The sequence below is a fragment of the Podarcis erhardii genome (genome assembly GCF_964252035.2).
Source record: "Podarcis erhardii genome assembly, chromosome: 5".
Taxonomy (NCBI): domain Eukaryota; kingdom Metazoa; phylum Chordata; class Lepidosauria; order Squamata; family Lacertidae; genus Podarcis; species Podarcis erhardii.
The window spans coordinates 96,837,127-96,860,594 of record NC_138509.1 but is presented as its reverse complement, the minus strand read 5'-3'; the positions used below and the strand labels follow the sequence as shown (position 1 = coordinate 96,860,594).

General features: G+C 48.0%; 1 protein-coding gene across 2 annotated transcripts in view; it reads left to right on the top strand.

Annotated features, from left to right (window-relative positions):
* Window positions 1–23,468, top strand: part of DIS3L2 (DIS3 like 3'-5' exoribonuclease 2) — a 200,211-nt gene that overhangs the window by 85,883 nt on the left and 90,860 nt on the right. For both annotated transcript variants that reach the window (XM_081862181.1, XM_081862182.1), the window contains exons 8-11: window positions 5,615–5,709; window positions 6,736–6,983; window positions 11,500–11,673; window positions 22,303–22,382. In XM_081862181.1, coding sequence (XP_081718307.1) covers window positions 5,615–5,709; window positions 6,736–6,983; window positions 11,500–11,673; window positions 22,303–22,382 — 597 coding nt within the window. The remainder of the gene's footprint in view (window positions 1–5,614; window positions 5,710–6,735; window positions 6,984–11,499; window positions 11,674–22,302; window positions 22,383–23,468) is intronic.

Below are 23,468 nucleotides of genomic sequence, written 5' to 3'. Positions count from 1 at the left end.
GTTAATTGATATTTAATGCACATTCTGTCCTTCATCTGTAGATCTCAGGGCAGTTCACAACATAAAAATACAAGAGAAAAACACAAAATACACAATAAAAACAAGAACAAGAACAACAAACACATGCACCCCCGCAGCACATTTAAAAGTCTATAGGATGTCAAATCAGCCAAAGGCCTGGTTAAAGAGGGATGTTTTCACCTGGCGCCTAAAGGTGTTTAATGAAGATCCCAGCTGAACCTCCCTGGGGAGCGCATTTCACAAATGGGAAGTCACTGCAGAAAAGGCCCATTTTCATGTTGCCATTCTCCGGGCCTCTCGTGGAGGAGGCACACAAAGAAGGGATCTGCCTTCTAGACTGCGCTTGGGAATCTCAGGCCATACAACATACAGACTCACCTGTGCTGAGGGAGAGGCTGCAGCCAAGTGGCAGAGCATCTGCTTTACATGCAGAAGGGCCCAGGTTCAGTCCCGGGCATCTTGAAGGTGAGGCTGTGAGAGTCCCCTCCCAAAACCTGGAAAGCCACTGCTAGTCACAGTACAGTGGTACCTCTGGTTACGTACTTAATTCGTTCTGGAGGTCCGTTCTTAACCTGAAACTGTTCTTAAACTGAAGCACCACTTTAGCTAATGGGGCCTCCCACTGCTGCCGCGCCACTGCTGCACAGTTTATGTTCTCATCCTGAAGCAAAGTACTTAACCCGAGGTAATATTTCTGGGTTAGGGGAGTCTGTAACCTGAAGTGTATGTAACCCGAGGTACCACTGTACTGGGCTAAGTGGGGGCCAATGGCCTGACTTTGCCTATGGCATCTTCCAATTCCCCCAACTTTTAAATAAGCATTGAGTGCAGATGTAACTGTTCCGTGTGGAGCTAACTACTGCCTTGTCTCATCCTGGGTTGACTTCTGTATGCAACTTCTTATCTGTGCTGTTTGCAGTTTCTTCTTCCTTGATGAAACCCTTTGTCTCTGCCTCTTCCCTGCCCGCCATGAACACTGGGAGACTTCATGCTCTGCCCCCCACCCCCCGGAAATAAGGAAAAATGGGTTGGCTAGGAATGCTGAAGCCTGTTGTTCTCTCTTAGTGCTATTTAATTTACCTTTATCTCAAAGTATGGGACGCGGGTGGCGCTGTGGGTTAAACCACAGAGCCTAGGACTTGCCGATCAGAAGGTTGGCGGTTCGAATCCCCGTGACGGGGTGAGCTCCCGTTGCTCGGTCCCTGCTCCTGCCCACCTAGCAGTTTGAAAGCACGTCAAAGTGCAAGTAGATAAATAGGTACCGCTCCGGCGGGAAGGTAAACGGTGTTTCCGTGCGCTGCTCTCGTTCACCAGAAGCGGCTTAGTCCTGCTGGCCACATGACCCGGAAGCTGTACGCCGGCTCCCTCAGCCAGTAAAGCAAGATGAGCGCCGCAACCCCAGAGTCGGCCACGACTGGACCTAATGGTCAGGGTTCCTTTACCTTTACCTATCTCAAAGTACCTCAAGGTGTCTCAACCATGAGAGTCACAAGGGTCAGATGGAGGTGGTGTGTGTGTGTGTGTGTGTGTGTGCGCGCGCATCTCAGTTGGCCCATGGGCGTGAGGTCCCCCACCTCTGATGTAGCTGTTTATGAGTCCTTTAAGGCCCCAGGTGTGTGGATGCAGCAGGTGGAGGAAGAAAGGACAGGGATGCTAAGTCTTTCCTGAGCTACCCTTTCCTTTTACCTGATGTTAATGCGCTTGGGGTAGCACCAAGCACACACCTGCCCCTTAACTTCTTGCTCACATGGGCAAGAAAACTCAGGAGCATTAACTGCATCAGGTACTGCATTTTTTTTAAAAAAAGTGCAGCTTGGATCTTGGGCAAACACAATAATTACTCTTGCCAGAATGTTATAACTGGGATAGTGAGCATCTCCTCAGTGCTTTCCTTTCCATCCAGTCTGGAGGATGCATTTTCTCACAGTTTGCTGGATATTTCTTTCTTTCTTTCTTTCTTTCTTTCTTTCTTTCTTTCTTTCTTTTTTAAAAAAGTCAGAAAACACAATATATTTTCATTTGGAAGTGGGAATTGCTAACATTAATTGTGCTCCTCTTGGAGAGAGTCGCAAATTTCCACAGCAGCAAGCCTGGAAAAAATAACTTTGGATCTGTCATGGTTAATAAGTGTTTTAATCTGACGGCTTTAAGGGCTCGTTTTGGCCACTTCAGCTGTCCTGGTTAATCTAATTTGTGCGAGAGACTTTCATGAAAAGGTTTAAATATGTACATATATGAATATAACCTCTCTCCGTCTTGGACCAGGAGGAGGGGCTGGTGGCTCAAGCGCAGTTTACCAGGCCTCTGAAAAGCTGCCGTCTCGGAGGGGTGCTAACGCTGCAATTCTAATTTGCTGGTAATAACAGAACTAATTGGAGAGGTTTCTTGCCATTAGTGCCTAATTTTCTTTTCAGCAAAGCTATAACAATTTTTGGTTTTGTCAGGTAATCACCCAAAAGGAAAACAAGGGGATTAAAGCACCGGTTTTTCCCTGGGCTGGAGCTCCTGGCGGGTGTTTTCACTGTAAGATAAGCTTAGCAAGCCCTGCCCAAGCTAACATAGTAAATCTCCCACTGCAAACACAGCGCTGCCCAGGGTGGAAATATTGAATGGTCACCGGATAACCACGACAGCAAAGGTTCGGCATAGTTTATTTCTGGTTTGGCAAATGGCAGCTGCCTCCTTTTCTCTGCCCCTCCCCACCTTATCCCCACACTTTTACCTCCCTGTTCAGCTGTCTGGGATTTCTCCCAGTTTCCTTGATTCTCCCGTTGCTCGCCTGCATCTTCGCTGCTCCAGACTCGTCTGCACTGCAGTTCTCATTGGGCATGTGCCCACATGACTCCCCGCCACTGGAGGGCAATAGAAGTTGTGGGCTGCCGGTGCCGCTTTTTAAGTTACTCTGCCTCTGCCTGATCGTGGCCCCTCATTGACTGCTGGAACAATGGGTGCAAGCGTTGGCCCATTGTTAATTAGCAGCATGGGCATACAAGGTTGGCGAGGGAGCAGCGCTCTTCCTAGAGTGGTCCTGGAAGCACCCAGTTAAATGCCCGGTCATGATTGCTGCTTCCTTAATGTCTCAGATCTCTTTGCTGTGGTGCATGTTTCAGTGATGAACGGATGGGCAAGGGATTTGGAATAAAAAGAAGCAAAGCAAAACGAAACACAAGGCGTAAATTAGTTTTGTGGAGCGTACTGCTACAAGATGCAGGGACGGCCACCAGATTTAGATGGCTTTTCAAGGATGTTAGATAAACCCAAGGAAGAGGGAGAGGCTGTGTTGGATGTCCCCCCAGCAACAGTTTCTACGGTGCCAAGTTCCTCCTGCACAGCTGTAGGCCGTGTGGGTCGGATTCAGCTAACTCGCTCCACTCGCATAAGCTAGTGCAAGGATTCCTGCTACTGTAAGGATGCTTTTGCCCCTCTCTCTGCATGCCCCCTGGGCCTCCCCAAAATCTGCTCTGGAGAACAGGGGAACCCCCCAGAACATCATGCAGGGGGAGCAGAGGAGATGATTGACCCACTGGGCAAGCAGGAGTCCTTTTGCAGATGGAATGGTCTCCTTGTGCTGTATTTCTCCAATGAAAATAGAGCCATCCTAAATAATCACAATCATTTTATTATTTATACCCCACACATCTGATTGTGTTGCCCCAGCCACCCTGGGCAGCTTCAAACGTATATAAAAACATAACAAAACATAAACATTTAAAAACCTCCCTAAATAGGACTGCCTTCAGATGGCTCCTCAAGGTTGTATAGTTACTCATCTCCTTGCTTAACTCCGTACCTTCCAACATTTCTCTGATGAAAATAGGGATGTCCTAAGGAAAAGCGGGATTTTGCAGGATAAAATCAGAAACCGGGACGGCTTCCGTAAATCCAGGAATATCCCTGGAAAAGAGGAACACTTGGAAGTTCTTCAGCAGTGGGGAATGGGAGAGGAATAGGAGGGGCACCACAGCAGCAGTATTAATTTTCAAGAGTGGCAGCTTGAGTTTTGGGCATTCCTCTGGTTCTTTTGGTTCTTCTCGCACACCCATGTGGAGCAGACAACAATTAAGATTGTGGGTGGGAAATTAAGTTAAGTGGACTGGGAGATGAATTGGAAGAGCACAAGCGCGTCACCTGTGTCATGTCACCTGTCCTGTCACCTGGCAGCTGCAATTCCACCTGGCAGCCTCAGTGGGAGAGATGGGAAGCAGGGCTCCCTCCATAGTCACCTCCTGCCCATGAGCTGTTTCTATGCCGCCTGGTCATTGTTGTCGTTTAGTTGTGTCCGACTCTTCGTGACCCCATGGACCAGAGCACACCAGGCCCTCCTGTCTTCCACTGCCTCCCACAGAAAACTCCATGGACAAAGACAACAGGCCTGGTCATTACGAGAACTAAAGTTTATATTTATTTAATTTATATGCCACTTTTAACTTCCAAGGATCTCAGGGTGATGTACCTGGTTCTCTTCCTCCCCATTTCATCCTCACAACAACCCTGTGAGGAAGGTTCGACCAAGAGATGGTGACTGGCCCAAGGTCACCCAGGGAGCTGCTGCGTAGCTGACTGGGGATTCAAACTTGCTCTCCCAGGTCCTACCCCAAAGCTCTATAGCCATTGTACCACATTGGATCTAAGAATTGGTGCCTGAACTTGGTTTTCCCACTCTTCCCTCCCTGTCCCTCACTTTTTGCATGTTGTGGCTTTTTTAAAAAGAAAAGGAAAAAGATTACAGGGCCTGCCTAGTTTTTAATTCCTTGTTCTGTTACCCACTCTGGGAGCCTTTTGGGCTGAACGTTCATAAATAAATAAATGGATAACTGTTCCCTCTTGGTTTACGTCTTGCTGGCATCCTCTCTCACCCCTCCCTCCCTTAGAGCAGGGTGGTGAACCTGCGGCTCTATAGAAATTGTTTAACTCTGACCATCCCATTGGGCATGCTGGCTGCTGGGGCTGCTGGGAGTTGGAGCCTAGCGGCATGTGGAGGGCCACACGTCCCCCACCCAGCCCTGGACGACTGATGCAGGGCTTTTCATAAGCTTTATGAAATAACTACGGCTGGCCCTTCGCCGAAGACTATCTCCTTGCAAGGTGCGGTTTTGAATTCTAGGCTAAATGTGCATTTTATAACCTTTCATAACATTCTTTAAAGGAAATTAAATATTTTAATGAACGCGATCACTTAAAGGGGACTATTTATGTAATGCGAAAAGTTAAAGTGACCCCAACGCAAGAAATGCCAGGAAACTCTAACGCTTTTTATTTGCATTTAATAAATAGAGCGTGTTTTCCACCATTTTGTTTATTATGGCTGGTATAGATGTACTTGTAAATTTTGGGGTTTATTTTTATTTTAGCAGATGTGCACAATGGAAGTTGACCATATATCTGTTTCCCATTGCAGCCTGGAGGGATATTGCGATGCCGCTATTTGTTCCAAGGCAATTTTGACATGCCCTTTCCTCTTCCTTTGGCTTCTTTCAGTCCGGGCCGGCGCACCAAGCTGCCCCTCGAGACTGCCAGGCAGGGGCATTAAAAGGCTCGAAGGAAGGGAAGGAAGCAATTGTAATGTGTGCGTTTTTATGTGTGTGTTCCATAGGGAGGGACCTGGAGACCTGTGGCCACCGCCATGCAAAACAGAAAGACTCTTCCAAGCCAAGCGATCCGGACCAGTTCCTGCAGAAGACTGCCAAGGTAGCATCCCATTGGAACTGACCTCAGTGTGCTGTCGGAAGGGTTTGTTTCCACTCCCCTGAAAGCAAGGGGAACGGCCGCAGCGGCAGAGGGTCCCAGGTCCCAGGCATCTCTAGGTAGGGCTAGGAGAGAACCCCACACCCTGAAATCATGGAGAGCTGCTGGCAGTCAGTGTAGTCAGTATTAAGCCAAATGGATGCCGTGACCTGGCTTGGTAAAATGCTCGGGGCGACGTGTATTGAAGTGGGGTCATGGTAAGAAATCGCCATGAAGCCATGAAGCGTTCCCTGGGTTCATTTGGGCTGGTCTCGCTCTCTCAGCCTCACTTACCACACCGTTCTTGTTGGGGTGATCAGACAGGGCGGTGCCGTGGGGATCTTTGCACTCATCCTTGAGCTCCTTGCAGGAAAAGCAGTATGCTGGTGCAATAAATAAAATCCTATTTCAGCTCAAGGACATCTGATTTGGGGGGACCTGATTTGTTTAGGGCATGTGAACAAACTAGCAACCAGCACTGCTATTTTAAACCGGGTTACACGAGTCCTAAACGTATCCTGGCTGCATCATTTTGGACCAACTGAAGCTCCCAAGTTGTCTTTAAGGGCAGCCTATGCAAAGCACATTGTAGTAGTCCAGTCTGGAGGCATGGAGTGCCATGGCCAAGGGGCTGTAGCTGCCAAACCAGCTGTGGGTGGAAATAGGCACTCCTAACCTCTGATGTCACCACCTGCGCCTCCCACGAGAGCATTGGATCCTGGAGTTCCCCCAGAGATTTGGAGCTGCTCCTTCCAGGCTGCCTCCCCTCTTTGTTCTTATGTGGCCGTGGCTGCCCTGTAGGCACAAGACCGGCCAGCTGCTTCTCGCCCCTCGGGAGTGTTCTTTAAAAAGAGGAGTAGTCATGGCCCACGTGAAAGCATTTTGGCATGCCGTGTGTTTGTTCTGGGCTTGGCTCCTTTGCTCTGTTGTTTGGAATTAAATGCATCCCTTTCCTGCGCTCCCGTGGGCAACTCCCTGTGGCTCCTGCAGGTGGTCTACATCTTGGAGAAAAAGCATTCCAGGGCAGCCACCGGCTTCATCCGCCTCCTGACCGACCGCAACAGCGAGCTCTTCAAGAAGTGCGCCATGTTCTCGCCCGTGGACCACAGAGTGCCTCGTGCCTACGTGGCCTTGGCTGACTGCCCGCCGGACTTCAGCACCAGGCCTGAGGACTATTCCAACACGCTGTTCATCTGCCGTATCGTGGACTGGAGGGAAGACAGCAACTTTGCCCTCGGGTATGTGTGCACATAGGTACAGTGTTACCTCGGGATGTGAATGGGATCCGTTCCAGAGCCCTGCTCACATCCTGAACAGAACGTAAGACGCATCTTCGCGTGTGGCGTTTTGCTGCTTCCGCGCATGCGCGTGACGTCTTTTTGACCGTCTGCGCATGGGCGAGGGGCAAAACCTGGAAGTAACATGCTCCGTTACTTCTGGGTCGCCGCGGAGCGCAACCCAAAAGCGCTCAACCTGAAGCGCATTTATCCCGAGGTATGACTGTATTTATTTATGTATTCGCAGGTTTCATAAGCCGCCTTGGCAGTCAAAAGAATAAAATCAAAGAACAAGAGGTTACAGACTCAGTATGCTAAGAGCAATAAAACAATTCCTACAATACTCCTATAAAATGACTGGGTCACACTTAAGGGGGAAGCCTTCTCAAACAAATGATGCTTCTGTAGATGCCTTAATGTCAAAAACACTGGTCACTTGTCTGATTAATTTATATCCTGCCCTTCCTCCTGAAGGAGCCCAAGGCAGCCGTAGGTAACTGATTCCAGAGGACTGGTGCATCAACACTAAAAGCCCAGTTCCTAGTGTATATGAAGTCCACTGCTGGGGGTATGTAGCATTCTCAGCAGTCAACCATTTGAGGAGTGCTGTTGCCAGGCAGCGATATATTGGGCAAGGTGGTGCCTTAGGTAACCTGGTCCCAGGTTATTCAGGGCCGAGGGTCAAATCATGAGCAGGACTGGTAACATAGTGGCAAGCAGTGCAGCTCCCTTAGCAGGAGCCTAGCATGGCGCTGATGGGACATCCCAGTTAGCAATCTTGGTGCCGCATTCGGCACTGGCTGCATCTTCTGGACCAAGCCAAGTGAAGCTGCACATGGAGCACATTGTAGTCATCCAGCATGTGGCTGCTGGCTGAAAGACATCTGAAGGCAGCCCCGTATAGGGAGGTTTTTAATGTTTGATCTTTTATCGCTTTTATGATTATTATTAATAATAATAATATTCTATTGGGAGCCACCCAGAGTGGCTGGGGAAACCCGGCCACATGGGTGGGGTATAAATTTATCATCATCACCATCATCTTAAGTGAGGAGGTGGCATTAATAATAATAATAATAATAATAATAATAATAATAATAATAATTTAGTATTTATATGCAACCCATTTGACTAGGTTGCCCCAGCCACTCTGGGCGGCTCCCAACAGAATATAAAAACATAATGAAACATCATTAAAAACCTCCCTATGCAGGGCTGCCTTCAGAGGTCTTCTAAAGGTTGTATAGTTACTTATCTCATTGACATCTGATGGGAGAGTGTACCACAGAGCGGGTGCCACTACTGAGAAGGCCCTCTACCTAGTGGTGACCCAATGGTGTCTCTGTCTGCAGCTTGCCAGGGTTTCAGGCAAGGGACTGCCCCACCTGGAAGATGTTGGTCTTGTGTGGTACGAACCTTCTCTGCCTGCCCTAAGAAATGTGAAAAAGAGAATGGGGTTTCCTTTGAGGTTGTGCCCTCAGAATCCCCCTTGGAAGCGGATCCTAATCAGGGACGAGTGAAACCTGGACTGTGTCCTGGTGGTGTGCTTTTAGGGGAGGGGGTTCACTTCCGCAACTCTTGGGTGCCACCTGGTGGTCAATCGAAAGGTCCTTCCTCTTGGAAGGTGGCTGCTTCAACAGGTGAACAGAGGAGGGTGTTGTTGCTTTTGGCAGTTTGCTTTTCGTGGGGAAAGTAGCAGCAGAGGAAAGATAATGGGTTGTGTGTGTGTGTGTAGCTGAAGGTGGAAGAATCCCCTCATATCCCCCTACAGGTCTTAGGGTGGTACCTGCATTGCCCTTGGCTGGCTCATAGCTTCACCTGAAAGAGAGCAACTGCAGGAGGCAGATAAGAGGCAGGTGTGCAGGTGGTTCAGGTTTAAGCATTTTGCATCTCTGGAGGGGTCAGGATTTAGAGATATCGCTTGGGACACTTGGCTGGAATATGCCAAGGTTTGCTGGGTGTTTGCAAGTGTCCGAAGATCTGGAGGCCTCACTGAGGCTCTTGACGCTGATCTTGCTATCATTTCCTGACCTCTGTTGCCTCTTTGGTTTTTGAGAGCAAGGGCACACTTGGCAAATCAGTCAGAGCTGAGCCCCCAAGCTGCATTGGCTCCCACCACCCACCAAACTTTGCTCTTCAACAGTGGGCAAGCGTCTGAGATTGATAGAGCTTGGGTCAGTTTGAGCTGAGAAAGAGCTGATGAGAAAGCTTTCCAGTTTCGATTTTGCAATACCAAATTCAGTGGCGTAGGCATTTTTCCTGAAAATGTAAAAAATGCAGCCACTTAGATATTACGAAGATTTATTGTCCTCTTAAAAAAAAAAAATCTTGCCTGGTGCCATTGTTTCCTTTGTTGTCTGCATTTTGGCAACATTCCTCCTTCTTTCCTGAATTACTTACCTGGGTGATGCAATGAGGTCACCTTGCTAATTACCCAGTTGGCTATGGCTACAAAATGAGGTCACTGAGTGCAGTTGGGCAGTGAGGGCAAGTGAAGGGCATTATAAAAGTGAGTATTCGAATATTTTTGCATGGGGTGTGGATAAATCACCCAAAGGGGAGGTGGTTTTTGGCATTACTGGAAACACTTGTGAAAAACTGGGAGTAGCTCCTAGCTGTTCGACGTTATTGAGGCCCCTTGGCTGAGATCTGCCAGCTAATACGGCTGCATCTGCACAACATCACCATTGACTGCTTTTCCAACCGCCTAAGATATCCTCTTGCTGTTCTCTGTAGCAGGACGTTAGTGTTGTCTGGGGATCTGCAGAAGGGTATTAAGGAAGTTCCCTGGGGAGCAGTAATGCCAAGACTGGCATCACAGAAAGGGAACGGATAAGAACTGTGAACAGTTCAGTTTTTTCACACACACACCATTTGTGATAGTGCAAATGCAACTGGCCCTTATTACCAATAGTTCTGCTGAGTCTCTACACTTGCTGTTGCTGGTTGCAAAAAGTCCCTTGATCCAGGCTCAGGCTGGCGTTGGTGTTGGACTTTGCTTCTCTTTCCCTTTCCTGCCCCAAAGTGCTTGCATTTGAATATGCATAACCGTGGAGGGGCTTGGATGTGCCAAGGAATAAGGCACATGTCTCACCTAGGTGTAGGAAAAGCTTTCTTTCCTGCACAGGGTAGATGGCTTGCTGGCCTCTAACAGTTCAGCTCTGCGCAGAACAGCTCTGCTTGACTCCTCAGTGTTGCATCTGGGGAACCTCCCTGTTTCCTGTAACTTGCTACTTCGTCATTTGTCTCGGAGATTTCCCCAACAAACTTAATGATAGAATAATTTTCTTTTTCAAATGACTCATCCTTGTTGCCAGACCAGACTGCTCTACGCATCCCATTTTCTCCAAGAACCAGTCATGTCTGCCTCTTAGCTCTGTCTGATACAGGTCTGCACAACGTATTGTCCTGTCCCGTGGGGAAGATCCCATTGCTGGGCAACGTAATCCTGAATTTATCCAAGAATAGGTCTTTGAACCTTGCTACTAATCTCCCTTCCCCTTCTTTAAGTCTGAACTGGTGTGTTTTAAGCCAGAGGAAGCCAAATGGAGATCTGTAGCAGGAGGATGACTCCCCTGGTCTCTCCCTGAGCTGGAGGGAACCACTTTGTTGGCCATGGGCATCAAGATACCGTATTGGCCCCAATATAAGCCGCACCCGAATATAAGCCGCACCTTTAAAATTCGAGAGGAAAGAAGAAGAAAAGACAATACCTGAATATAACTCGCTCCCTTAAAATTCTGCAGGCACTCACACCTGTTCCATTTTACTGTATATCTGTTTCAGCAGTGGTATCGTAAAGGCCAGTTTTTGTAAGGTTGTGAAATTTAACTTTTCATGGTCGGAATTTGGGAAAAAGTGAGGCTTATATTCAGGCCACTTTTGTAACTAATCCTTGCATGTATGTGGCAATCCCTAAGGAAGAACTTCTCCCTTCCTTCAAATCTTTTGCTGCAGGGTAAAGATTTCTAATCTTTCTTTCTAATACAATGCCCAGAAAGTGTTTCAGAGCTTGCAGTTAGTTTACAAGCTAGCAGGCAGTCGTGTGATCAAGCAGTAGCCAGGGTGATTTCCCCCCCTCCATTTTGGTGCCTTCCAGATGTTTTCGAATAGAACTCCCATCACCCTTAGCCTGTGTGGCCAGTGGGCCTTCTTGGTAGTGGCGCCCTCCCTGTGGAACGCCCTCCCACCAGATGTCAAAGAGAAGAACAACTACCAGACTTTTAGAAGACATCTGAAGGCAGCCCTGTTTAGGGAAGCTTTTAATGTTTAATAGGTTATTGTATTTTAATCAGGATGCATCAGGATGGAGCAGGCTGCTGTATCCTCTTAGCCGTTTCCCTCTCTTCTCTAGCTCAGTAGAGAACACCCCCCCACACCTCACCTGCATGCTCCATTGGGGGTTGTTAAAGTACCCTGTAACCTGCTCAAAATGATTATGCCCTTCTTCTTCGACTTCTGTGTCTCCTTTTCATAGGCAGTTGGCTCAAAGTCTCGGGCAGGCTGGTGAAATTGAGCCGGAAACGGAAGGAATCCTCACGGAATACGGCGTAGATTTTTCGGACTTCCCGCCAGATGTCCTGCAGTGCCTCCCCCAGAGCCTCCCCTGGATTATCCCACCAGAAGAATTTGCCAAGAGGAGAGATTTAAGGTAAAAATCTCAGCCGTTTTCTTTCAGGCCTCTTGTCCGCTTGCAGGTTGCCTTGGGATGGGGCTGTAGCTGGTCTGGGATTCTTTCACAGGGAAAATAGGCCAAGTTGTCTCAAGTTTCGGTTGGATGCAGACAGCTACTGTGTTTGGGAAGTTTTGCCTTTAAAGGACTTGTGAGGACAGGAGGGCATATTCGAACGAAAGGCTCAAACTGGAGAACTTTGGGGCCTTTACTTATTTATTTTTGGTCCAGTATTACAGCTTTTGGCATGGTGGGGTGCAAAATGTACAGACAGTACCATTAATTTCATTTTCTTTTTCATGGATCTAATTGTGACTGCGACAGTAGCAGGTTTCTCAGTAGCGTGGATCCCTCTTGCTGGGCACATTTTAATAATAAAACTGTCAACTTTGTTGAACACGGTTTATGGGTCGTGTCTGTTGACCAGCGTATGGAAAGCAGGAAACGTGGTGAGGATTGTTGGAAATCTTCAGACCTGCCTCTTTGCAGGTCTTTGCAACGAAAGCGCTGAGAGCAGCTTTTGCTTCCTCTCTTTTCATAAGCTGCGTAGCTCATCAGAGGCCCATCTCTTGAGTTTACAGATATTGGCTCGGATTGCCAACCAGCCTCTAAGGAGATCGCATAAAACAACTTAAAATGTTCATTTAAAAAAGTCAGCCGAAAGATAATTTAAAAAACAAGTTGACACGAAATGTTAACGAAAGATAAATAAAACCAGTATTTTTAAAACTATTGCATGCGATAAAACCATAAGTGATTGTAACATGCAGCTTTTGACATGTCTGGGTAGCTTTGTTGAAATGAAGGTTTTTAAGATGCCAAAAACAATACAGCAGAGAGTTCCAGAGAGTAATGAATGAGCAGCCAGTGCAGATCTCTAAGCAGGAGTATAACATGCTGGCAAGGCTTCACTCCTGTCGGCAATCACGCTGCAGTTATCTGCACTAACTGCGGCATTCCACTTCCTCAAATTCTGTGGCACGCAGAAAGCATCTGGGATCGAGGGCTACGAGCCGCAATGCCTGTGCTCTCCTTCCAGAGCTAGAGGCAGCAGTGTATCTGAATACCAGTTGCTGGAAACTGCAAGAAGGGGAGAGTGCTCTTCTGCTTGAACTCTTGCACACCTTCTTCTCCAAACCACAGCGTGAGTTCTGGGGGCTGGGGCACGACTGGGCACCCTAGAGCGCCAGGAACAGTTGCTTTGACTAGCTGGCTAATGGATGCCTGGCCCATCTATTAGCCTGATCAGGGCAGCAGACACCTTCGAAGCATGGGGGAGGCCTCTTCTGGTGATGTTCCTTCGGTGCTCTTGTCCAGGAGCACCTCCAAACCACACTGCTTGGAGTGTCAGTGCTGCTTGTCGTACACCCTTGTTCCTTAAGCCTCCTGCTTCAGTGCTGGCAGAGCCTCAGAACCTGCCAGTGCCCACGGGAGCTCAGGCCTAATTCTCACCGTGGCGAGAGCCCTGTCTCTGGACTGTTTCGCTTCATGTTACAAGCGGGGATTTGTATCGTTGAATCCTCTTTCGTGCAACAAAGCAGGACCCCTTCCTGCATATAGAAAACCAGCATGTCAAGGAGACGAACAGGGTTTGAAAAGGATTAAAACTCTTCTCCCTTGAGGGCATAGGCATCTGGTTGGCCGCTGTGAGGACAGGATCATAGAATCATAGAATCATAGAGTTGGAAGAGACCACAAGGGCCATCGAGTCCAACCCCCTGCCAAGCAGGAAACAAGGATGCTTGATTAGATCAGCCGCTGGCCTCTAGATCCAGCTGCAGGACTCTTACGTTCTTATGCTAAGCTTCTATGTACAGGGATTTTTTGTATGCACCCACAGCAGAAACTCCCACCTGCACAGTCTGTAGTGGTATAGCCCAAGACCTTTCTACCCTCAGGGCGGAAGAGCCCATTGCTGCTGCAGGCAGTGTGTTCCAGGTTGCCAAGTTTCCAGAAGACCCAGCCCCTGCTCTCTACGTAAGCCAACCTGTCCTCTCTGAGAACAGCGAAAAATAAAATCGCTGCCTTTCTCATGTCCGATATGTCTTCATTTAAGGAAGCGGGGGGCACAGTTTCATTTATTTTTTGCTCTTGTGGCTGGATTGATTAGAGCCAATGTTTCACAGCCGAAGAAAGCAAGCAAAGGTGAAGGTGGAAATGGCGATGTGTTCTTTGGGAATTCCAAATGGCCTTGAGAAAGCTGAAGGGATGGAGCGGCCAAAGTTGCAGGGTCCAAGGCCTCTTGAGAGCCAGTGTGGTGTAGTGGTTAAGAGCGGTAGACTCCTAATCTGGGGAACCGGGTTCGCGTCTCCGCTCCTCCACCTGCAGCTGCTGGGTGACCTTGGGCCAGTCACACTTCTGTGAAGTCTCTCAGCCCCACTCACCTCACAGAGTGTTTGTTGTGGGGGAGGAAGGGAAAGGAGAATGTTAGCCGCTTTGAGACTCCTTAAAGGGAGTGAAAGGCGGGATATCAAATCCAAACTCTTCTTCTTCTTCTTCTTCTTCCTCCTCCCCACCTCCTTCTGTCTTTTTCCTTGCCTCCCTCCCCCCTTGCCAGTTTTTATGGCACAGAGTGCAGGAGAAAAGCAAGGGGTGTGTGTCAAAGGAAACGTTGAAGCGCAACTTTCCACCCAGGGCGCAGGGGCAACGCTGGGGAAGGAAATGTTAAGTGAACCCAAGAAAACCCAGAGCTGCTTCTGTGGCTTCTTCCAAGTGTTTTTAATTTCATTCATATCTTTTTGTTTCTCTTGCTGCTAAACTGGGGCAAGCAACCTAGCCAGGAAAGTCCTCCCAGAGTGGGAAAAGAAAGAAAACCCCAAATCCTGGAGAGAGAGAGAGAGAGAGAGAGAGAGAGAGAGAGAGAGAAGGGTCATTCTGGGCTGAGCCGCACTGCCTTTTCCATGTCTCCTGTTGTTCAGATGACTGCGGGAAAAGCCTCACGTCACTTTTCCTGAAAAGGGCAAATCCCTTGCTCGAAAGGAGATGGCGTACATGGTCTAACAAGGGAGAGTTTGTGGGGATCGTTCTTCACTCCTCGCCTTCGGTTGCGAGCGAGACCTGTGACCTCCTCTGGACCGTTGCAAATGTGAAACTTGGCACCAAAATGTGCTGGCTCTCAATTTTCCAGTTACTTTCTCTCTCTCTCTCTCTCTCTCTCTCTCTCTCTCTCTCTCTTTTTATTCTTCACTCTCTCCCTCTTTTTTCCACCGAGTGTCATCCTGCCAACCAGTGATTTTATTATTATAAACAGGATGTTGTATTCACTTTTAAGAAGGAATATGAAACTGGAGGTAGAATTACACACTGCACTTTCTCAGCTGCCAAAATAGAAAACAATGAACTAAAAATACCTAGTGCAGTTAAAAGGGTGTTGTGGCAAGGAAATCGGACGGATCCGTGAGGTGGGTTGCCGTCCGAAATGGGGAGATTGTTCTAAGCTGCCCTGAAACCCTCTCTCAGACGTTAGGGGTGCCAGGCTTTGAACACAACAGACAAGCAAACAAGCATTGTTGCCTGAGAGACCTAAGCCCAGAAGAGGAGCTCTGTTAAAACCGGCAGTAGTTAATGAGCCTACTGCATCCCTGTAGGCGGAGTTAATGAAACGTTACTTTCATAGATGGGAATCTCCAAGGAGGACCCCCTGTGGTTCTGGGGGTCCCCCCACCCACATTTGAGAGAAGTTTACAGGCAGAGGATTCTTGACTGAGTTAGTTTGCTGGTTAGTTAGGAGCATGAGCTGTGAGACAGGTGAGGTCTGGCCCATGGTCACAAATATATGAGCTGGCCTAATGCACTACTCTTTTTTCCCGAGCTTTAACCTCCTTAGCTGCAGCATGTGAATTAGGCTGGCCAACATTGCAGGGTCGTTGTCAGGGTTATAGAGGCAGGGTCCATTAAGAGAACAGTTTTTTGTTTTTTTAAAGAGGCATTGATAGAAAGGGGAAGAATCCAAGCTGCATGCAAGCAGGCAGAGACTATGCCCAAGTGGACCCTGTTTTGCTCCTCCCTCTTCAGTTCTCTTCTGGTCCTGGGAGACAGTGGGGCAGGAAGAGACGGTGAACCACCCTGAGATATTTCGATGAAGGGTTGTAAATCAATCAACCAGTCAATCAATCAATCAAACAAACAAACAAATAAACAAACAAATGGATGGATGGTTTGGGAGCCCTTGACTCTCCACCAGGCTGACCAGCCGCTCCCTTCTCCTGCACTTGTTCTTCCCTCTTCAATCCTGCAGCTTCTCCTGCCTCTGCCTCTCGTCTTCCGGCTGATACAGGTTCCTCTGTACCCACTGACCCCTTCTCCCAAGTCAGTCTCCAACCCTGCTTCTCCCGCTGCCCCACTCATCAGTTTCCACCCACCACTCCCCGGTGTCCTGACATGGATGATGGATCTTTGCGGGTTCAGAGATACGGCACTAGGTGATTCTGGATGTTACTTAAAATGGCAAGCAGGATCTTCTGAGGGGACTAAAGATTTCCTTGGCGTCAGTCAAACAAGCGTGCCAAAGCATTCCTCGCCTGGCTTTTGTTCTGTCCTAGGCACGGAGGTGCTGTTCTCAGCACTGTTTCTAGCTGGAAACTCCAGGCAACGGGGAAGTCCCTGCATTGTAGCACTGCCCGCCCGTTAGGATTAACAATGCTAATATTTAGAGGTTTGTCGGCTGACAAAACGAGAGGTGGAGGGGACAGATTTGGCTCGGGGAGCTGGACGGGAAGGAGCATGGCTTCCGGGGACAGAGGGTTCCCCTCAGCAGGTGGAAGGCGCAGATCTGATAAAATAGCTCAGTGCCTGGAAACTGTCCATGCCACAAGCTGGCGATAACTCTAGGAACAGCAAAACCTGTGCTCCTGGAACAGGATGTGTAGAAATGTGCAGGGAACTGATAAGTTGTGGGGACGACGACTGGTGGTGTGGAGGTTGCTAAGCCTGGCTGCCGTCTGTCAGAACCTGTTCTCCAACGGAGGTGCACCAAACCACAAATTAATGGGTCTCATTCAAGGCGAGTAGTTTATCGCTGCTGCTATTATATTTATAACCTGCCCTTCACTGTTTAAGGTCCCAGGGTGGGTAACAGCATCAAAACAACATTAAAGCCATTTTAAATTGGAGTCAAGGAAAAGGGATATTGTGGTGGTGGAAACAATGGGATATAAGTTGGTTCATAGGCATGGAAAGGGGGCTAAAGAATAATAAAACTATTTAGTTGGAAGGGACCCTGAGGATTATCTGGTCCAACCCTCAGCAGTTCAGGAATATGCAGCTGTCCCATAGGGGGATTGAACCTGCAACCTTGGTGTTATCAGCACCACGCTCTAACCAACTGAGCTATTCAGGCCTGCCGCTTCCTGTTAGCAATTTACATGGGCTTAGTATCCCCATGTATATAATTTGCTGGTGTGTCTAGCTCTCCCTGAGATGGTTGACCTGGGTTGGGGTGGTGCCAATTCAGATGACAGGCAAGGGAATCGCAAGATGGAATTGAATGTCAGCCGGCCGGAATAAAACCCTCTGTGTGGAAAACCAGCATGTTGGGAGCCAGACTTGGGATCCTTCTCCCTGATGTGCTCGTGTTCTGTTTAAGGGGATATTGTTTTCTGTGGAGGAGCATTCTGTCGCCTGATGGAAGCTATGAAAGGAAAGAAGGCTTCTTTGAGGAAACAAGGCTTGCCCAAATGAGAAGAACAGAAAGGAGCACAAACTCTGGCAAAACCAATGGAATGGCAACTGGGAAAGCGAGAGGGAGAAGAGAGTTGGCGTAAACGGTCGGCTCTCGCAATGGAGAGAAATATATTCTCCCAAGAATCTGCACTTGGAAGTTAACTTATTCATAAATGATGTGGAGTTAGGGCTGAGCAGTGGAGTTAACAAGTCTGAGGATGACACCAAATGGTCTCAGTGGCCTGTCCTTCCGTGATTAGTCCCATCTAATCTAGGAGACTTCAGTTGTGGGTTTTAACAAGCCACTCTTCTCCCTATCTCCTGCAGTTGATGACAGCTTCTTGATAACTTGGGACCAAGCCTGAGCAGGTCTTAACTTCTGAGCTGTAATGCAAAATGGCAGCCCTGAAGCCCTGTCTCACCAGCTGCTCAGCCTAGACAAGGCGGAAGACTTTCAGATGCACAAAAACATGTGGCAGAAAGCCTGTCTCAGCCCAGCAGGATTAGCTGAGCCGGTGTCTTCTGATTAAAAGTTGTTTGGCATGATGATGCAAGTGGGTTTCCTGTGTAGGAGTGAGAGTGGGAGCATAACTGGATCACAGGAGCCCAGAAATCTCATTATCTCAGCAAAAATAGCAGGGCCAGATTCCTTTATTACGTCAAGGTGGACATTTGAGGAGTATTGATGGTGCTGAAACTTTGCTTCTTGAAGCTTTCCTGGTCTTTCCCCTATCCTCTTTGCCTCTGTAAGAAAATTTAGCTGTAGACTAGTGCTGGTGGCTTGCAGCTCATGGAGCAGACTGGTGCTTTGATGGTGTGCCAGTTCCAACCCACAGAAATCTAGCAGGAGGACATATTATGTTTCCCCGGGTCGCAATAGCTAGATTATTATGGATGTGTGTACCTTGCAGTCACAAACAGGTTTAGCTTCCACTCTAACCAGAATGATTTGTTGTATAGCTGTGCTTTCTGTTACATTTTTTGGCAGAATAGGAGTCCTGGTGTCTGTAAAAAATGATAGATGGGGTTAGCATAGCCAGATCTTTTCTTTTTTAAAGAACAACAGTGTAATTCAGCAGCAAAAAAAAAAGCTAATTCTATTCTAGGCTGCATCAACAGAAGTATAATGTCCAGATCAAGGGAAGTAATAGGACCACTCTATTCTGCCTTGATCAGACCACACCTAAAGTCCTGTGTCCAGTTCTGGGCACCACAGTTTAAGAAGGATGTTGACAAGCTGGAAGATGTGCAGAGGAGGGCAGCCAAGATGATCAAGGGTCTGGAAACCAAGCCTTATGAGGAACAGTTGAAGGAGCTGGGTATATTTAGCCTGGGAAAGAGGAGATAGAGAGGAGATATGATCAGATATCTCAGGGGCTGTCATATGGAAGAGGAACAAGCTTGTTTTCTCTTGCTCTAGAAGGGAGGATCTGAACCAATGGCTTCCAGTTGCAAGAAAGGAGATTCCAACTAAACATTTGGAGGAACTGTCTGACAGTAAGAGCTGTTTGGCAGTGGAATAGACTCCCACGGAAGGTGGTGGACTCTCCTTCCTTGGAGGTTTTTAAGCAGAGGTTGGATGGCCATCTGTCATGGATGCTTGAGCTGAGATTCCTGCCTTTCAGTGGGGTCGGCCTAGATGCTGCTTGGGGAACCCAACTGACTCTTCAATTCTACGATTGTATGAGTCTAACTTACCCAATGACTGGGGACGGGTGTTTGCTGTGATGAGATTGGGGTGTATTCCTGCTGTTGCTATAAAATACTGTTTCATGCATAAAACATGCTTGAAGCAAGGAGGGGCGCCTATTCCCGAGTGAAAATGGTTGCTTTCCAGGCCTGAGATGCATCGTTCCAAGAAGGAGCTCATCAAGGTCCTAGAAACAATGATTGAGACTTTCAAGGATCTAAAAATACCCCACCCACCCAGTTTTGAAATGCCAGCCCTCTTGAGTCGAGAGAGCAAGTGCGCAGAAGTCTGGGTGCCGAGCTGAATACCTCGCAGGTCAGCGTTCCCTTGTGTCTGCTCACAATGGGAAGAGAAATGAGACCAGCTTCAAGATGTAGTTGTCTAGACATGCAGTCACCTTTTGCCGTTAAATGTCATGGTGGTGCCTTGTTAAAGTTTAAATGAGACCCACAAAATCCAAACTGTAGTAAACAAAAGGCCATAGCTGAGCTCTCACCTCTCCTGGATGACGGTGGTTGCTGAAGTGTGTTTATATCTTACATTTTGTCTTTGTGAAATGAGTTGACTGGGTGAAGGGAGGCCTCTGGTTCAGCATGCCTGCATGACCTCCAGGAGATCAGTACTAGGAGATCAGAATGGGAGCTAGCGTGCATGTTCAGGATGCAGTTCTGCATTTCAAGTTGAAATACTGCTTTGGGCCTTGCATTGTCATTTCCAGAGGAGCAGGGGTTGAACTGAGAGTGTCACTGAGCCTATACTATTGTTTGCCTGATTAAATATATCTTTCAAACTTACAAATAAGAGCCTCTGTTTGTGCGTTTTGGAGTGGAAGCCAGGACACCAATGTGCTGCTTTTCCATATGTAGGGATTTTGTGTGTATGTGTTTGGAGAGGAGTATTCAACTATGTGAGCTATCAGCTGCTGCCTGAAATGACTTAGCAGTCTGGCCGTTTGACCACTTTTGTTTCTGCTGTAAGCCACTTTGGCTTCTGTCTGAATAAATATTTTGCAATAAGCAACAAGCCTCAGGGAGAACAAGACTGTCGGACATCATCTGCTCATTGCAATCAGTCACCAGAGGCACAAACAGAAGTTTTAGCTCCCACCCACCCACCAACCCACCAGTTATTACAGCCTGAATAAGTTGCATGAATTAGGAGTGAGATTGGGGTTTTAGTTTTCCCATAAGCCACCCTATAAGGCTTCAGGATGGGGTAGGCTGCAACTGCGAACAAGCCCATGAAGGCTGCAACCAGGGATGCTTTAAATAAGCTGCTGTAAACTCAGCCCTGCAAGTCCGTCAGCAGATCTGTTGAATGCTGCCTCTCCCTTCTTGCACAGGAGGAAAAGGGGGCCTGATATGTTTTGGGCGTTCAGTGGTCCGGAGCTGGGATTCCATACCGCACTCCCTGCAGGCATGGACTCTCGTGAACTGGGGCCCCATTGTTGACCTCGCTAATAGATTTAATTGGCCGAGCGTCTCAAAGCGGAGCGCCTGCTTGTTGCTACATTTCCCTCGATGTGCTTTGAGAGTTCTGGCACCGGCGTATTTATGTTCCGTTCATTTCCAACGCAGGCCCTTTGCCGCTGCCAGCCTATTAATTTCTAAACTGCCTGCAGCTACAGATCGCGATGGGTGGCAGGGCTTTGCGGTTGCAGCACCAAACAGCTGGACTAAGCGACCTGTTCCATTGAAACAAAACCCATGCGGCCTCTGGTTTCTCAAGGAGCCCTTAATCCTTTCTCTTAAGACCTGTCAGCACAAGAGAGCAGTTGTTTTAAGCTCCCTGCTGTCTACCGCTGCACGTCATCTGCCCGGCTGAGCTCAAAGTGTCAGATGGCTGGCGTCCGGGGTCACAGTCGTAGTGCCCTGGGCTCTAACTCGGCCTGATAAGGGCACGTGGGACCCCTTGCATGAGTGGGGCGTTCCCTCTCCGTTCGGACGTGAATCTGCCGAAGACTGTAAATCGAGACGTTATGTAAGCAGTGTATCTTGGAATGCAGTCGCTTTTTTGAAATTCCATTCATTAATGGGTTTTTAATTGAAGGAATATGTATCTGTGGAAGCAGGTTATAGCTGCAGTCAGTTTGTCACCGGATAGCGGGTCTCCGAGCACATGAAAGAGGAATTCTCTCGCTAGCTCTAGAGCTGCATAACCTAAAGCCCGAGGCAGGTTATGCAAATCTAACAACAACAATACCATGTGAAGGGCAAACATGAAGAAATAAAAATTGGCAAAAGAGCCCCACCTGCCATTCATATGAAATAGATAAATAAATGTGTGTGTTGTAGGTACAGTAAAATTTATACACTGCTTTTAACAGGCGAGCGCTGTTGCCCCAAGCTACAGACAGAGGGACTGAGGAGGGAGTTGGTTCATGGCATGCCATTTTATTATGCATGCTTGTTCTATGCTATGATAATTTTTATACAGTGGAACCTTGGTTCTCAAACACCTGGGTACTCAAACATTTCGGCTCCCGAATGCTGAAAACCTGGAAGAAAGTGTTCCGGTTTTCAAATGTTTTTTGGAAGCCAAACGTCCGATGAGGCTGTCACCTATTGTTTCTGGGGGGGCCTGCGCCAATCGGAAGCCACACCTTGGTTTTCAAACATTTTGGAAGTCAAATGGACTTCTGGATTACATTTGAGAACCAAGGTACCACTGTACTCTCTTCTTGGTTTTAAAGTGTTGATTTCATAGATGCTTTCTTATAAATATTTTATATTACTTTAGCTAAACCACTTAGTGATCTGTTTATTGTTATTAAGTGGTCTGCAGACCATAGAATTGTAGAGTTGGATTCCTTGCATTTCAGGAATCATTTGCCCAACGTGGGGTTAGAACCGACTGAGATTAAGAGTCTCATGCTCCACCTACTAAGCTTTCCCAGCTACTCCTATTTATCGTCATGGATGCTTTAGTTGAGATTCCTGCATTGCCGGGGGTTGGACTAGACAGCCCTCGGGGTCCCACCCCACTCTACAGTTCTATGATTCTAAATAAATAGCAGAGGAGGCAAGATTTGAATTGGCAGTTTCCTGGCTCACAGCTCAGCCCTGGTGATATACTATCCCTCAATTTGGAGACATGTGATCTGAACAAAGCACAAGAACCTAATAATTTCCCTGCTGGACCAGACAAAAAATCCACCTCCTATAACATCCATGCCCCTTTCAGAAGCCGGTTTTCAAACAGATGAACTTGCTGCCCCCGGTGCTGAGTTTTCTTTGTTTCTTCCCTGTTTTTGATAGGCAAGAATGCATCTTCACCATTGACCCGTCAACCGCCAGGGACCTTGACGACGCTTTGTCTTGCAAGCCGCTTCCGGACGGTAAGATGCGTTTTCTACGTCACTTTAGTGTCTGTGCACATGGATGTCCATTTATAGCCGCTGCTGTGTGTCTTCAAACATGTAGCTCATCAGGGGCATTAAGAACTTGAACAGGGCTCTATGTGGATGAACGTTTATTGTGTTCACACCCTAGCAGCCCTGCTTAAAAGGATCTCTGCCAAGAGACCTTTGTGAGAGCCACTAGTGGCCAGAGTGCACGGTCCAAGGTTAGCTTGGCCATTGAGCTGATTGATTATTAGGAAGCCTTGTGTGTACAGGCAACTCTCAATTTACGTGGGCGTTACACTCCAAGGCACCGTGTATTTACGTGAAATTGCGTATATTTGAAACACCATTGGAAAAGCCTGCAAACACCCTCTGACCCCTGGCAACCCTAAAAAAAAAACAGCAGCACTTGTAGTAGTTGTTGTTGTTTAGTCGTTTAGTTGTGTCTGACTCATTGTGACCCCCTGGACCAGAGCACGCCAGGCCCTCTTGTCTTCCACTGCCTCCCGCAGTTTGGTCAAGCTCATGCTGGTAGCTTCGAGAACACTGTCCCACCATCTCGTCCTCTGTGGCCCCCTTCTCCTTGTGCCCTCCATCTTTCCCAACATCAGGGTCTTTTCCAGGGAGTCTTCTCATGAGGTGGCCAAAGTCTTGGAGCCTCAGCTTCAGGATCTGTCCTTCCAGTGAGCGCTCAGGGCTGATTTCCTTCAGAATGGAGAGGTTTGATCTTCTTGCAGTCCATAGGGCTCTCAAGAGTCTCCTCCAGCACCAGAATTCAGAAGCATCAATTATGGTACTGGAGGAGACTACCAGATGCCAAACCCGACCACAATCGTTCAAATTCCAACTTGCCACAGGCCTCAATGGTCAGTGCAATTGCTCCTGGAATTGCCCTTGCAAAGGCTTGTGGGATTACTAGTCGCTGTTTTCGTGCCTATTTGCCCTTTCTGGGCTCTCTTTAGGGCTGTTTTTGCCATTTTTACAGTCACTTCCAGGTTCGAAGTGATGTGTACATGTGCGATTGTACATTAACTGGATGCACGTCCGTTAGGAGTTGCCTGTATATGCTCATTGTCTCCC